The following is a 13,614-nucleotide window of genomic DNA, read 5'->3' on the forward strand; positions in this document are numbered from 1 at the left end:
CTCTTTTCTGCATTTATCTGAGCAGGCTGCAGAAAATGACTGAATGTAACTGTGCGTAAAGCATCCATTCACAAATTGAGTAATGGATATTTCCAAAGCAACGTTACTTTTTAGGGAGGTAGTTTTAATGTAATGTACTGACTTAAACTTCTTTTGTAAAAAAGACTTGAAGAACTCTATGCTATAGGTTTAAACAAACAAACAAAATACTGTTTTGTTTACCCTGATGCCATTAGTGCTTCACTTCATGTATCAGTATCTGAGAAGGTATACCCATGTATCTGTTGTTCTGTAGTCACTCTGTTGTTCACATCAAAATCCCTGCTGATTTTTAGAAGTAGCAAATGATGGCTGGGCGCAGTGGCTCATGCCTGTAATCCCAGCACTTTGGGAGGCCGAGGCGGGCGGATCACCTGAGGTCAGGAGTTTGAGACCAGCCTGGCCAACATGGTGTCACCCTGTCTCTACTAAAAATACAAAAATTAGCCGGGTGAGGTGGCGGGCGCCTGTAGTCCCAGCTACTCGGGAGGCCAAGGCACGAGAATTGCTTGAACCCTGTGAGGCGGAGGTTGCAGTGAGCTGAGATTGTGCCACTCCCACCGCGGCCTGGGTGACAGAGCCAGACTCTGTCTCAAAAAAAAAAAAAAGTAGCAAATGAACATGAAGGGAACACTGGCAATATCAAAAAACCTGTGCTAAATCCTAAAATAATGCACCAAAGAACCAAAAGGCCTCAGTTGTACTTCCTGTCTTCTGTGTTCATTTGGTGTCTCTTTGATGAGATTTTTACTGATGACTAGGGGCGGTCCCACTGTGTATCCTGACACCATTCCTTGGCCTTCTGACTTCCTGTGACTTAAAATATCCACAGGATTTCCAGTTTTCAGTTTTGAACTTAAAACACTGACACAGAAACCCAAAGGTGCTTATAGATAGTGTGGATATAATTTAAACCATAGAGTTGCGTGAGTCAGTACAAATGAAGAACAGGAAGTTCTCATACAGATTAGAAAACACTGGACGGTAATTAAACAGCAGCATTTTCCAGCCTGTCCACTTACACTGTGATCACTTTCATTCCTGTTTTCTTCAGTGTTTGAGACGTACAGGACACAGACCAGGTGTTTTAGTTAACAGAGAATATGAATACGACTGATCTCATAGGTAGATCAAAGACAGAATAGGGCCTAAAGGAGATTAGGGCCCAGAGTAGAGAGAAACTGAAATGTACAAGTATTTTACGGTTTGCTTTGGTAAATGAAGTTTAGATTAAATCAGTACTGTAAATGAAAATATGTTTCTTTCTTAGTCCAGTGAACATTTTTATTGCTATATAAAATGAGAATAGTGGAATTTGCACGTATATCTCCTTTCCTCTTTCTCTCAACTCCTTCAAAAGCCAGTAACTCTTCATCACCTGGGCATATACTTACAGCTTTAGTAAATGTCCTTGGGAATGAGCTTGGCTGTCTGTGTCCTGTAGTAGCAGCCGACATTCTTTGTTCGAAAAAATACCTTGTTTTCATGTACAACATCCACTCAAAAGAGATTTGAATAGAGGTTATGGAAGAGACTAATAGGGTTACTTGCCAGCATAAGCAAGAAATACACGTTTTGATCTGAGATCCGTGATGGAAAACAGATCGTATACGTTTATTCCTTTGGCCTTTGTAATAGGACATTCCTGGCTGCAAACAGATGTATGCATTAAAACACACAATTTGGCATATTATCTGTGTGCAAATGCAGTTCAGCCTAGCACAGCCTAGGAGTTCTGCAGCAGAACTGGAAATACAGTAGTGATTTTCTGTTCATTTTATTGCATTCATTCTCCATTTTCTTTTTCCTTTTTCTCTTGCAATTTTCAGAATTCAGCTATCAAATTGAAAATCCATCTATACTAGCTTCAGTGATTACAAACTAAAATGTGGGTTATTCCACATCATTTTTTCAGACAAGACTTCTATCACTTATGTTGTAGGTGTTACATAATCTTTAATATTTTTAAGACCATTATACAATAATACCTATAACTGGACTGCTTAGAAATGTAGAACTATTAACATGGGAAATGAAAATTTTCTTACTTTAAGTTACATTCAATGAACTGATGTACCACATTTTTCTTAGAAAATGGTTTACAAATATTCGCTATGCCAGAACATACTGCCCTGTATTTATATTGTTTATAAATGCTAAGTTTAGGGGCATGGTGTTCTGTCTCACATTCCTTATGTACCGTCAGTACTTGTGTTCAAATGAATTACACTTTACGAAATTACTTTTTCACACTATAGTAGCCAACAAATAAGCAAAAGTAAATTTAAAACTCAATTTTGAGGCTTGATTTTAGTGAATCTTGTGTATTTACTCTTCATTTTAAGTATAAAATGTTTCTTTTTAAGTCTTTCATTTGCTTTTCTAGTGTTTCATTTAGTCTTTTCTGGGAGTTGCTCCAAAAGGCAAGATGTTACAGGCGTTATCATTTTTAATAAAAATAAGATTTCCTGAAATTTTAAAAATGCTTAAAAATGCCTCAGCTAAGGCAATCCCTTATTGCCTGTAATGCCTTTTACCTGATTATATTAGTCATTTTAGATTTTTAAAAGATATTTTGTTGTTGTGTAATTGCAAAGAAAGATCTTTTTATTACCATAGCAATATCTTGATTGCAGTGTTTGAACTGGAGATATCTTTTCATTAAATTTATCATTTGCCTCTAGGAAAATTGTCTCCTTTTTTTTTGAGACAGAGTCTCAAACTGTCGCCAGGCTGGAGTGCAGTGGTGCCATCTTGACTCACAGCAATCTCCGACTCCCTGATTGAAGCGATTCTCCTGCCTCACCCTCCCAAGTAGCTGGAATTACAGGCACACGCCACCACGCCCAGCTAATTATTATTATTATTACTACTATTTTGGGACGGAGTTTCGCTCTTGTTGCCCAGGCTGGAGTGCAATGGCGTGATCTCGGCTCACTGCAACCTCCACCTCCTGGGTTCAAGCAATTCTTCTGCCTCAGCCTCCCAAGTAGCTGGGATTACAGGCGCCTGCCACCACGCCCGGCTAATTTTTGTATTTTTAGTAGAGACGGGATTTCACCATGTTGGTCAGGCTGGTCTCAAACTCCTAACCTCAGGTGATCCACCCGCCCCGGCCTCCCAAAGTACTGGGATTACAGGTGTGAGCCACCATGCCCGGCCTGATACCCTTTTAATAGGAAAGATTCTGGAAGCAGTTCCTAATATAGTTTCCCAAAATGCTTTCATAGGACCTAGGAATAAAAATAATCTGTATTATGAAACATTCTTCTGAATGTACCCCTCCAAGAATAGTCCTGTATTTAACTGCATCACCCCCTGATTGAATTTCACCTCATTTGAGTCTGGACACCTTCTGGTGCCTTTAAATAGTGGGGAAAAAAACAAAAACAAAAGAACACTACAGCAAAAGACCAAGAAAGCTTTGGGTTAAAGGCTTTTCCATTCATTCTAAACTCTAGATTTTTCACCTGAGGCCAGGCGCAATGGCTCATGCCTATAATCCCAGCACTTTGGGAGGCCGAGACGGGCGGATCACCTGAGGTCAGGAGTTCAAGACCAGCCTGACTGACATGGTGAAACCCCGTCTCTACTAAAAATACAAAAACTAGCCGGGCGTGGTGGTGGTTGCCTGTAGTCCCAGCTACTCCGGAGGCTGAGGCAGGAGAATCACTTGAACCCAGGAGGCGGAGGTTGCAGCGAGCCGAGATCGCGCCATCGCACTCCAGGCTGGGTGATGAGTAAAACTCTGTCTCAAAAAAGAAATTAAAAAAAAAAAAACAAAAAACCTTTTCACCTGAATCTTTTTTTCCTTCTGTTTTATAAACCACATTTGAAGGGTACGATTGCACCAGAGAATTTTTAAATATGCCATCATTCTGTGAAGTGTTTGCTTTTTGCTGGTTGGTTTTTTGTATGGCTGGTGTTTTTTGTTTTTATTATTAACTTAGTACCCCTTTCCTAACAGCTCAAAGAAAAAGAGATTTGGATTATACCATTAGAAGAGCTATGGAAATGTCAGGAGCCTCTTACCCCTCATAAATTATGCAGTATCGCTGTGAAAGAAAGAGAAAAATGACTCCATGGTGGTTCACCTGTTGACTTAGTTCTGAAAATCTAGGTCACAAAACTTTTGAGCAGTTTCCTTGTAAATCACATACGTGGTTGTCAGAGGAAGAGTCTTGTATTTAGCCTTCTTGCCTCATGTACAGTGACTACAATGAAACTAAATGCATATCAACCCACTTCTCCACACCAGCCTAATTCAGTCTCGGCTGGTTTTGCTTTTTGAAAATGAGCAAGAACCTTTTTCTCCTAGTAATACCACTAAAATGCTGAGTTGACTTTTCATTTTTGCTTTGAAATTCCCCTCTAGGCTCTAAAGCAGCAATTAACTGTCAAGTTGAGGCTGGTGGCACCTATGCAGAGCAGACACTAGCTATTATGTATTGCTCACCAGGCGTCAATCTGGCCTTTTACACACGCGGTCACGGTTGATGGCCGTAACACAGTCCTTCCAAGTACATGGTCTTCTCCTCATTTTACTGATAAGCAAACTGAGGTTCAGAAATGTTCAATCATCTGCCTAGTGCCACACAAATAGTAGGTAGCAGAGTTGAACTCAGGTCTTTCTAAATCAAAAACCTACTTTCTTTCTGCTGTTTTATGCTGCCTCTTAAATTACTTAACTATATATTAAGAATGCTTTGTAAAATCAGTCATCTGCCCCAGCAGTTCTTTTTTTCTCCTTCTTTCCTTTTTTTTTAAATGGAGAGTAGATACGTAGTTGAAGGAAAAAGTGGAGCCCAACAGGACCCAAATCTTTTTATTGCATTTTTTAAGGGCGAAAGTAGATCAGATTGATTTTTCTTTCCTCATAGTTCATCACAGCAATATGATGTCCAATTTGACCAAAATAACAACTAGGTAAGTAATTGCTTGATTAAAATCTCACATTTGGCATTGCCTGAGACAGAAATCCTAATAATTGATAATATTATGACAGAAACCCTAATAATTGATTGAAAGTTAGATGACATTATTTTCATTTTAGTTTTGAGAAACTGTCAACTTTTAATTATTTTGCCATGTACATTTCACATGACCATGTTTTAAAGGCACATTTTCCAACAAAGTCAAGATGAAGGGAGACATGTTTTAGGCAAGGAATATCAGTACATTTTTAAGTTTATATGGGAACAATTTATTAAATGACCCCAGTCGTATATCAAATAGTATATACATTGGTAGATGAACCTCCTATCTTTTTTTAGTAATTTTTATAGCCAAAGAAAATGATTCTTGGTAACTAAATGTAAATGCCAACTCAAGGCTAATGTGGGTTTTTTTAAGATCAGATTTTACAGCCCAACTCTTTTAATTTTAGTGCAAACTCTAAATTTAGCTAATTTCAACATAGTATAAAACTAATCAAATATGCTGGGCATTTTGCTTCTACAGAGTTTAGGGCATTTTGCCTAAATTGCTTGCCTCTAATTGCGGGGTCTTATTTCCCTTTCAGATATAGAGGACTTAAAATATGCTGCTTTTGGAAGCTACAGTAGCAATTTTGCAGTGAGCACACTTACAAGCTGTGACTGGTCAGACAGGGATGATGCAACTCAGGGCAGAAAACTCTCTCCATTTGTCCTCTCAGCAGGAAGTGGATCCCCCTCAGCCACCTCAATTCTTCAAAAGAAAGAGACTTCATTTGGCAGTTCTGAAAACATCACCATGACATCTCTCTCCAAAGTAACAACCTTTGCAAGTGAAGATGCTCTTCCGGAGACCACCTTCCCAGCGTTTGCCAGTTTTAAAGACATGATTCCTCAGACCAGTGAGCAAAAGGAATATGAAAGCAGAGACTATAAAGATTTCACAAGACAGGACCTGCCTACAGCTGAACGGAGCCCAGAGGCCACTTGTCCCAGCCCAGCGTCCAGTGGTGCCTCTCAAGAAACCCCCAACGAATGTTCAGATGACTTTGGAGAGTTTCAAAGTGAAAAGCCCAAAATCAGCAAATTTGACTTCTTAGTAGCCACTTCACAAAGCAAAATGAAATCCAGTGAAGAAATGATCAAAAGTGAGCTGGCAACCTTTGACCTTTCTGTTCAAGGTGAGTAGCTTCCAAGGTAGATTTTACTATTGCGGTTTTTTTCCACTGAGATGTTAGATGTTCTTAAGAATAAAATGTTGCTCCCTGGTTTAGCAGGAAATAGATTTTTCTAATCTTTGAAATCCGGGTCAATTACAGATAGCTATAATAAAGATTTCCCTGAGACTGGAGTCAAAATCAGTATCCCTCAGATAACTGTTTTATGGGCTAAAAACAAGCATAGCATACAGGTATTGTTCATTAGCTCGTTTGGTTAGAGGTGCGCTGCGTTAAAAGAGCCAGATAAATGGGTTTGAGCCACTTGAAGGCACGTTAGCTCCGCTCACGTTCCCGGGGCACAGGTAATGTCTTTGAATCCAAAGGTTGCAATGTGGTGGCCGTGGATCTGCATCCAGCCTGCATATCACATTGACCCACACAAGAGATTTTTAAGTATGAAGTAATTGCCAGTATTTAAAAGACATGAGATTTCCCAATCTGGATTTCCACCTTTTCTTGAGAAGTCATAATATCTGGCACTAGTAGGTCTGCATTCCCATATGCTGACAAGCAGCTGGAGCCAAAAGCACCGCTCCCTGTAGATGGGTCATTCTCTCTCTCTTGCCATAATCCCCACCGCTTTCTGTCTCAGCGGACCTACTTAGGGTATTCACTTTCCTTGCCTGGTCTCTGAAGGCATTTGAGTTTGCCTCTTCTGCTTTAATCTCATCCTGACTGAAGGGGTTGTTGATTTCAGCTGGATGGAGAGCCTGCGAAGGAACTCGGTTACAAATCCATAACAAATGACTGGAAAAGCTGCACAACTTTACACACGGGTATTTAGAAAGGTGCTTTTGTTCTCCAGACTCCAGTGATTCTGCACTGAGCATTATGGAAGACTTGTGATAGATCAGAGAAGAGTCATGTTGAAAATAAAAGGCAGGGAAACCAAGCAAGAGAGAACAGTGGAAAGAATTCAACATGTAGCTTCCCAGAAAGAATGAATGAGAAATGTGTTTGTGAATGCCTCATGACATAAGCATCTGAAGAAGAGGGTTGTGGGCTGGGTGCGGTGGCTCACATCTGTAATCTCAGCACTTTGGGAGGCGGAGGCAGGCGAATTAACTTGAGGTCAGGAGTTCGAGACCAGCCTGGCCAACACGGTGAAACCGCATCTCTACTAAAAATACAAACATTAGCCGGGCACGGTGGTGCACACCTGTAGTCCCAGCTACTCAGGAGGCTGAGGCAGGAGAATCGCTTGAACCCAGGAGGCAGAGGTTGCAGTGAACCGAGATCGCACCACTGTACTCCAGTCCGAGCAACAAAGCAAGACTCTGTCTTAAAAAAAAAAGGGTTGTGGTAGCGAGGAAGAGCCTCTGCCTGAACTAAGGTAGGTGGCCAAAACCTTTGACTGTATTCTCCCCTTCTCCCAGGATCACACAAGAGGAGTTTGAGCCTCGGTGATAAAGAAATAAGCCGCTCTTCCCCTTCTCCGGCTTTGGAGCAGCCTTTCAGAGACCGTTCCAATACTCTGAATGAGAAGCCCGCGCTGCCTGTCATCCGAGACAAGTACAAAGACCTGACGGGAGAGGTGGAGGTGAGAGGAGAGCTTTCTATAGGGGGTGGATAACAGACCAGCAAGCACACAGGACCCCAAGACAGAATGCTCTCAGCTTTCACATGGGGAAAATGAGGAGCAGAAAGGCACAAAGCACCAGACATAAACTATGTAATTAAAGTGAGAGAAGGGTAACATTAGCCCTGGGTGAAAACATTTTCCAGGTGTGGCACCCACTGAAAGTAGTCAGTGACCCTAAAACCAAAACTATTCATGGGACTTCACAAGGATGGCAGAGTTTGTAGAATTCTTCTTGAGCACTTAGACTTTATCGTCTTCACGAAACCTCAAAATAGAGGAGACAGGGAAAATATTCTGAATTTTTTATTTTTGTCTGCTGCATCTTAGTACATTAGCCGGGCATGGTGGTGCACACCTATACCACGGTATGTTCCTCCTATGGCCAACACACTTAACTTCCTGCCTTTCCCTACTCCTTGTTACACGTGCACGTGGGCCATGTCCTCACACACAGCGTTATAACCAGGGAGTGGAAAGCCAGCAGCCTAATAGCAGTTTCTGTACCAGATAGCTACATGCTGAGTGCCTTGGAAGAAAGGCTTACACTGTTACTGATGGAACAAATGAGGCAACACTCACAGGGGGAAGCCGCTGGAAAGCATGTCCCTTAGACTCTCAGATCCTGTGCTCAGAAGTTACATTTATTAGTAATTTAACATAGTTATTAGTGAGTTCAAAAGATAAACTGCGGCCGGGCGTGGTGGCTCATCCCTGTCATCTCAGCACTTTGGAAGGCCAAGTTGGGCAGATCACTTGAACTCAGGAGTTTGAGACCAGCCTGAGCAACATGGTGAAACCCCACCTCTACCAAAAATACAAAAATTAGCCGCTTATGGTGGTGCGCACCTGTAGTCCCAGCTACTCTGGAGGCTGAGGTGGGAGGATTGCTTGCATCCAGGAGGTTGAGGCTGTAGTGAGCAGAAATCACGCCACTGCACTTCAACCTGGGCAACAGAGCAAGACCCTGTCTCAAAAAAAAGAGGAAAAAGAAACTGCTTGAACTAGAGTGATTGTAATAAAAATGAAAGTCTTCCAAGCTCAAGCCCTTTGAATTGACAGAGTCATCAGTAGAAGATTCCAGGTTTGCGCTCAAGGCTTAACCCAGTTCTTTTTATCAAATTCACAGGAAAATGAGAGATATGCATATGAATGGCAGAGATGCCTGGGGAGTGCCCTGAATGTGAGTATGTCATTTTCGCGTTCACACGTATATAAGTGTTCTCTTGTGCCTTTTTGCCTTCTTGGTTCATTTGAATGGACAGAGGCAAACTTCAGGAGAGCCTTACGTGGATGTCCCTGGGCAAAGTGAAACTCTGTGGAAGTCATACATCGTAGGTGAGGCTTCTTTCACACTTACAATAGCAGACTGGCTCATGTGTCAGTCGTCTCCTCATCTGTCATTGTGTTTAAGAAATACCAAAGTGATTTCATTAACTCTGACTAAATCAAAATAATATTTAAACTAAAGAACCTGTCTTGGCCGGGTGCGGTGGCTCAACACCTATAATTCCAGTACTTTGGGAGCCTGAGGCGGGCAGATCACGAGGTCAGGAGTTCAAGACCAGCCTGATCAACATGTTGAAACCCCGTCTCTACTAAAAATACAAAAATTAGCCAGGCGTGGTGGCACACGCCTGTAGTCCCAGCTACTCAGGAGACTGAGGCAGGAGAATCACTTGAACCCGGGAGTTGGGGGTTGTGGTGAGCTGAGACTACACCACTACACTCCAGCCTGTGCTACAGAGCGAGACTCCGTCTCAAAAAAAAAAAAACAAAAAAAAAAACTGTCTTTTTTCTTCCAAATAAATGGAGGATTGTTTCTTCAAGGATAAAATGAGATTTTTTGACACCTCGTGGCTTTTCGGTTGGGTTTTCTACTAACAGTAAATTGATTTGCGATGACTTTTCTCAGTTATGTAAGGTGATGTGATTTCATTTCTTGTAGGTCATTAAGAAGGCAAATGATACCTTAAATGGAATCAGTAGTAGTTCTGTTTGCACAGAAGTAATTCAGTCAGCTCAAGGCATGGAATATTTATTAGGTATGTTCTTTTATATTTTACTATTGAAAATGATGGCACTTTGCATTATTTTCACTTTTCCCTTGAATTATTTTAAGCTAGATCTCTCAAGTTACATATGACTTCACTAAGAAGCATCTGCATTTGTGGGTAAGACACTTAAGTTACAGGCAGTAAACTATTGAACTTAAAAAGTCTCTATGGCTAAGTTTCCTCGTCCTTATTATATACATAATAGCAAAAATGTAAAGTTATGTCTCTGTTACTGGTTTATCAGAGCTACTGAGGCACTGAAATAAAATCATCTTGTCTCCCATCAGTTCCTTACCATACTCTATATTCTTTCTCTCGACCGCTTAATGACACCACAGAATCCTTAACCTCCTGGTCATCTGCAGCAATTAGATATGTCAGTCCAACGTGAAAGCGCAGCCTCTGTCCGCTTCGGTGTTCCTCCCTTCCCCAGGCTCAGGCTTGGCCCGTGGCCGGAGCCACACACACTGGACCCTAATCTTTTTCAAATCTTTACTCACATGTCAGCTTCTGAGTGAAATCTTTCCTAGCATCCATCTCTCCGAAGAGTATCCTCTCTCCCCACCCCGGCACTTCCCATCCCATTCTCTGCTGGATTTTCTCCTTTGCTCTATTACCTTTAATTTCTTACATATGTTACTTATTGCTCTTTTCTTAAGACAGGATCACACTCTGTCACCCAGGCTGGAGTACAGTGATGTGATCATGACTCACTGCAGCGTCCACCTCCCAGGCTCAAGCAGTCCTCCCACCTCAGCCTCCCAAGTAGCTGGAACCACAGGCGCGCACCACCATGTGCCCAGCTAATTTTTGTAGTTTTTGTAGAGACGGGTTTTCGCCATGTTGCCCAGGCTGGTCTCGAACTCCTGAGCTCAAGCAACCCACCCACCTTGGCCTCCCAAGTGCTGGGATCACAGGCGTGAGCCACTGCACCTAGTTACTTGTTGTTTTTATGCTCTGTCTCCCTCCACTAGAATGAACCTCCATGAAGGCTAGGATTTTGGTCTGTTTTGTTCACTGGTGTGTCCCCAACACCTAATCTAGTGTCTTGCACATAGTTGGCACTCAAAAATATTTGCTGGATGAGTGGAGAGTGAAGGGATGTAGCCTCTGCCTTACTCCTGCCACCTCACTCGAGGTCTTCTTTTCCTGCTCAAACAGGCACAGTTCTGCATAAGCAGATGTCCACCAGGAAATGGGGCACCTGTCTTTTCTCCTCGCATCCTTGTATCTATGGAAGATTCTCTTAGAAGCGCCTTCACTTGGCTTAGGGTGGGCAGTAATTTCTGCCCCTTCCTTGGGGAAGGAAGAAGAAAGGCCATAGTGCTGTACACAGGGCTGCTGAGGCACCACTCTGAAGATCCCCTGGAATCCCTCTGTGTTCACTTAGAGAGGTCGGGGTCATGTCTTTGGTGACTGTCACATTGCAGGGGTTAGGGATGTATCTGGTGGCTGTCCTTAGAATGTGAGGTACTTATCACCTCTCATCCTTGCTTGAAGAGTTCAACCACAATTTAGAGACCACAGGAAAAGAACCAGTCTGCATCCTGTTGCATGTATAAAGATAAGTGAAGTCAAAGTGTTTGTAAGACCTTCAGATTCAGAGGGGTGAGATATTTCTTAATTACTTTGTGATGCTATTAACATTGAGATTCTTTTAAATTTTTACTATCCCCATTTTCAGCTAGTTTATTGGGATTTCCCAGATTCAAGCAGATGGACTCATAAATAAACCTCCCAAAAAACAAAACCTAATAACTTGCATATTGCCTGCCATTCTCCAAGCACTGTTGTAAGCCTTTTACCATGTTAACCTGTTTAATCCTCTCAACCATCCTTGGAGGAGGTACTGTTACCGTCCCAACTTCACAGATGAGGAAATGGAGTTACAGAGAGGTTATGTGACTTGCCTAAGGTCATGTAGCCAGTAAGAGGCATAGCTGGAGTTTGAACCCAAGCAGGGCAGCTTTAGAGTCTATGCTCTTACCAGTGAGCTATACAGCAGCACTGAGAAGTGGATTGGTCCCGGAGAATAGTACGTACACCTCTGTCCAGATGTACCCTTGTTTCTAATAGATATCAGCAAGCAATGATGCTCCCCTGTCTGGTTCCTCTGTGTCTCCACTGTCAACACTCTCTCTCTGCTCTCTCATCGCGTCAGGTGTTGTTGAAGTGTACAGGGTAACCAAGCGTGTGGAGCTGGGGATCAAAGCCACTGCAGTGTGCAGTGAGAAACTCCAGCAGTTGCTGAAGGACATCGATAAAGTATGGAATAATCTAATCGGCTTCATGTCACTCGCCACACTCACAGTAAGTCCATGTAACAACTCAGCAGTTGCTTTCCTTTCCAGAAACCTAAGCTGTAAAGCAGAGTGTATTCCTATGATGGTACTTACTGGAGGCTGAAGGTGCCAACTGGAGCATGTTGTATTAAAGGAGGGAGATCACAGGTGTGTGGTCAACTGACAGCACCAGGTGGGCTTCTGATCTCTCCAAGGCCCAGGGAACCTAAGGAAAAAAAGAGTATAGGAAAACATTTACTCTGGCTACACCTTTCTTAATTCACATAATACATGGAAGTTTTGCAAAGCATTGGTTTGAGATACTCCCTTTGCACTTCTAGTTATTTGTGTCCCCATATGTGTCCTTTCAAAAAGCTATATGATACCTCATGTTGCCATCCTGTAGTTTGTTTAGCCCTTCTTTTTTTAGGTTCTTGGGTTATTTTCATTTTTTCCTGTTATGAGTAGTTCTCTAAATAACAAATCACTGTTCCTTTGTGGGGATGTAGTTCCTCTAAGTGGAGTAAGAGGTCAGTGTGTGTGTCTGCACAGGTGCATGCATACATATGTAGCTGTTGTTACATTTATTAGAAGGCTTTCCAAGAGCTTGTATTGGTTGCAGTGCTACCAGATATATTTAAGTACATGGATACATTTCTCTACATTATGTCCTATCAGTTTCCTAATTTAACAAGCATGCAGTTATTCCCTAAGGTGTTTTTTGCATTTTGTTTTAATTTCATGAGAGGCTTTGCCGTGTTCCAAATGACAGTTTACTATTTCTGTTTCCTTTGTGTATAAATGGATTGGACTCTTTTGACCATTTGACCATTTATTCCTTGGAATATGGTTATTGACCTTATATATTTCATATTTGTAATAGATTTATATACATATATATAAGCTTGTAAACTTTTATCAGCTTTTTTTCCTCCTCTATTACTGTCCCTTTTTTACATTTCATTGGGCGAAACTATTTTATTTTTATATATTCATACCTATTCAGTTTGTCTCTGATGATATCCTTTATTTCACAATAGTCAGAAGTTTATCTTCCTTCCACAGCTGGAATAAATATGCTATTCCAATTTTTTTTTAACATGGAACACTGTGACCCATCTGAATGGGATTGCAGTTGTGTGGGAGGAAGCAGTTCTAATTTTCTAAACTGATAGCCAGGTGGATACCCAGCTACCCCAACAATGTGTCTTCAGCAGCACATCCTCTCACCATTGTCATGTTGCTTCTGGTTTGTAATATTAAAGTCTTTAAGAGTTTAAATAATTTCCAAAACTTTTTCTTGTTCCCTTGAATCAGTTCTCATTTTCTAACCTAAAACCGTAGGTAGATAATTTTTTTTAAAAAACCGTTCTGGCAAGTGAAGTAAGAAATGAAGTATTAATATTGAAAAAAGAGATAAAATTATGTTTAGTTGGTGATAATGAAATTCTTTTAAAAATCTAAATTCAAGCAGCCAGGTGCAGTGGCTCACCCCTGTCATCC

The 13,614-nt window shown here is 41.5% G+C and overlaps 1 protein-coding gene across 15 annotated transcripts in view; it reads left to right on the forward strand.

Moving 5' to 3' along the window:
- SYNRG (synergin gamma) overlaps positions 1 to 13,614 on the forward strand; it is a 94,974-nt gene that overhangs the window by 61,840 nt on the left and 19,520 nt on the right. For 10 of the 15 annotated variants that reach the window (XM_009190428.4, XM_009190430.4, XM_009190437.4 and 7 more), the window contains 5 exons: positions 5,561 to 6,154; positions 7,570 to 7,733; positions 8,902 to 8,955; positions 9,721 to 9,817; positions 11,991 to 12,139. In XM_009190428.4, coding sequence (XP_009188692.2) covers positions 5,561 to 6,154; positions 7,570 to 7,733; positions 8,902 to 8,955; positions 9,721 to 9,817; positions 11,991 to 12,139 — 1,058 coding nt within the window. Of the gene's footprint in view, positions 1 to 5,560; positions 6,155 to 7,569; positions 7,734 to 8,901; positions 8,956 to 9,720; positions 9,818 to 11,990; positions 12,140 to 13,176; positions 13,518 to 13,614 lie in introns of those variants that run through there. The other 5 variants (XM_017950688.3, XM_017950692.3, XM_017950691.2 and 2 more) reach the window with 3 other exon arrangements.

This window comes from Papio anubis, chromosome 17, assembly GCF_008728515.1.
Source record: "Papio anubis isolate 15944 chromosome 17, Panubis1.0, whole genome shotgun sequence".
In the NCBI taxonomy this organism is placed as follows: domain Eukaryota; kingdom Metazoa; phylum Chordata; class Mammalia; order Primates; family Cercopithecidae; genus Papio; species Papio anubis.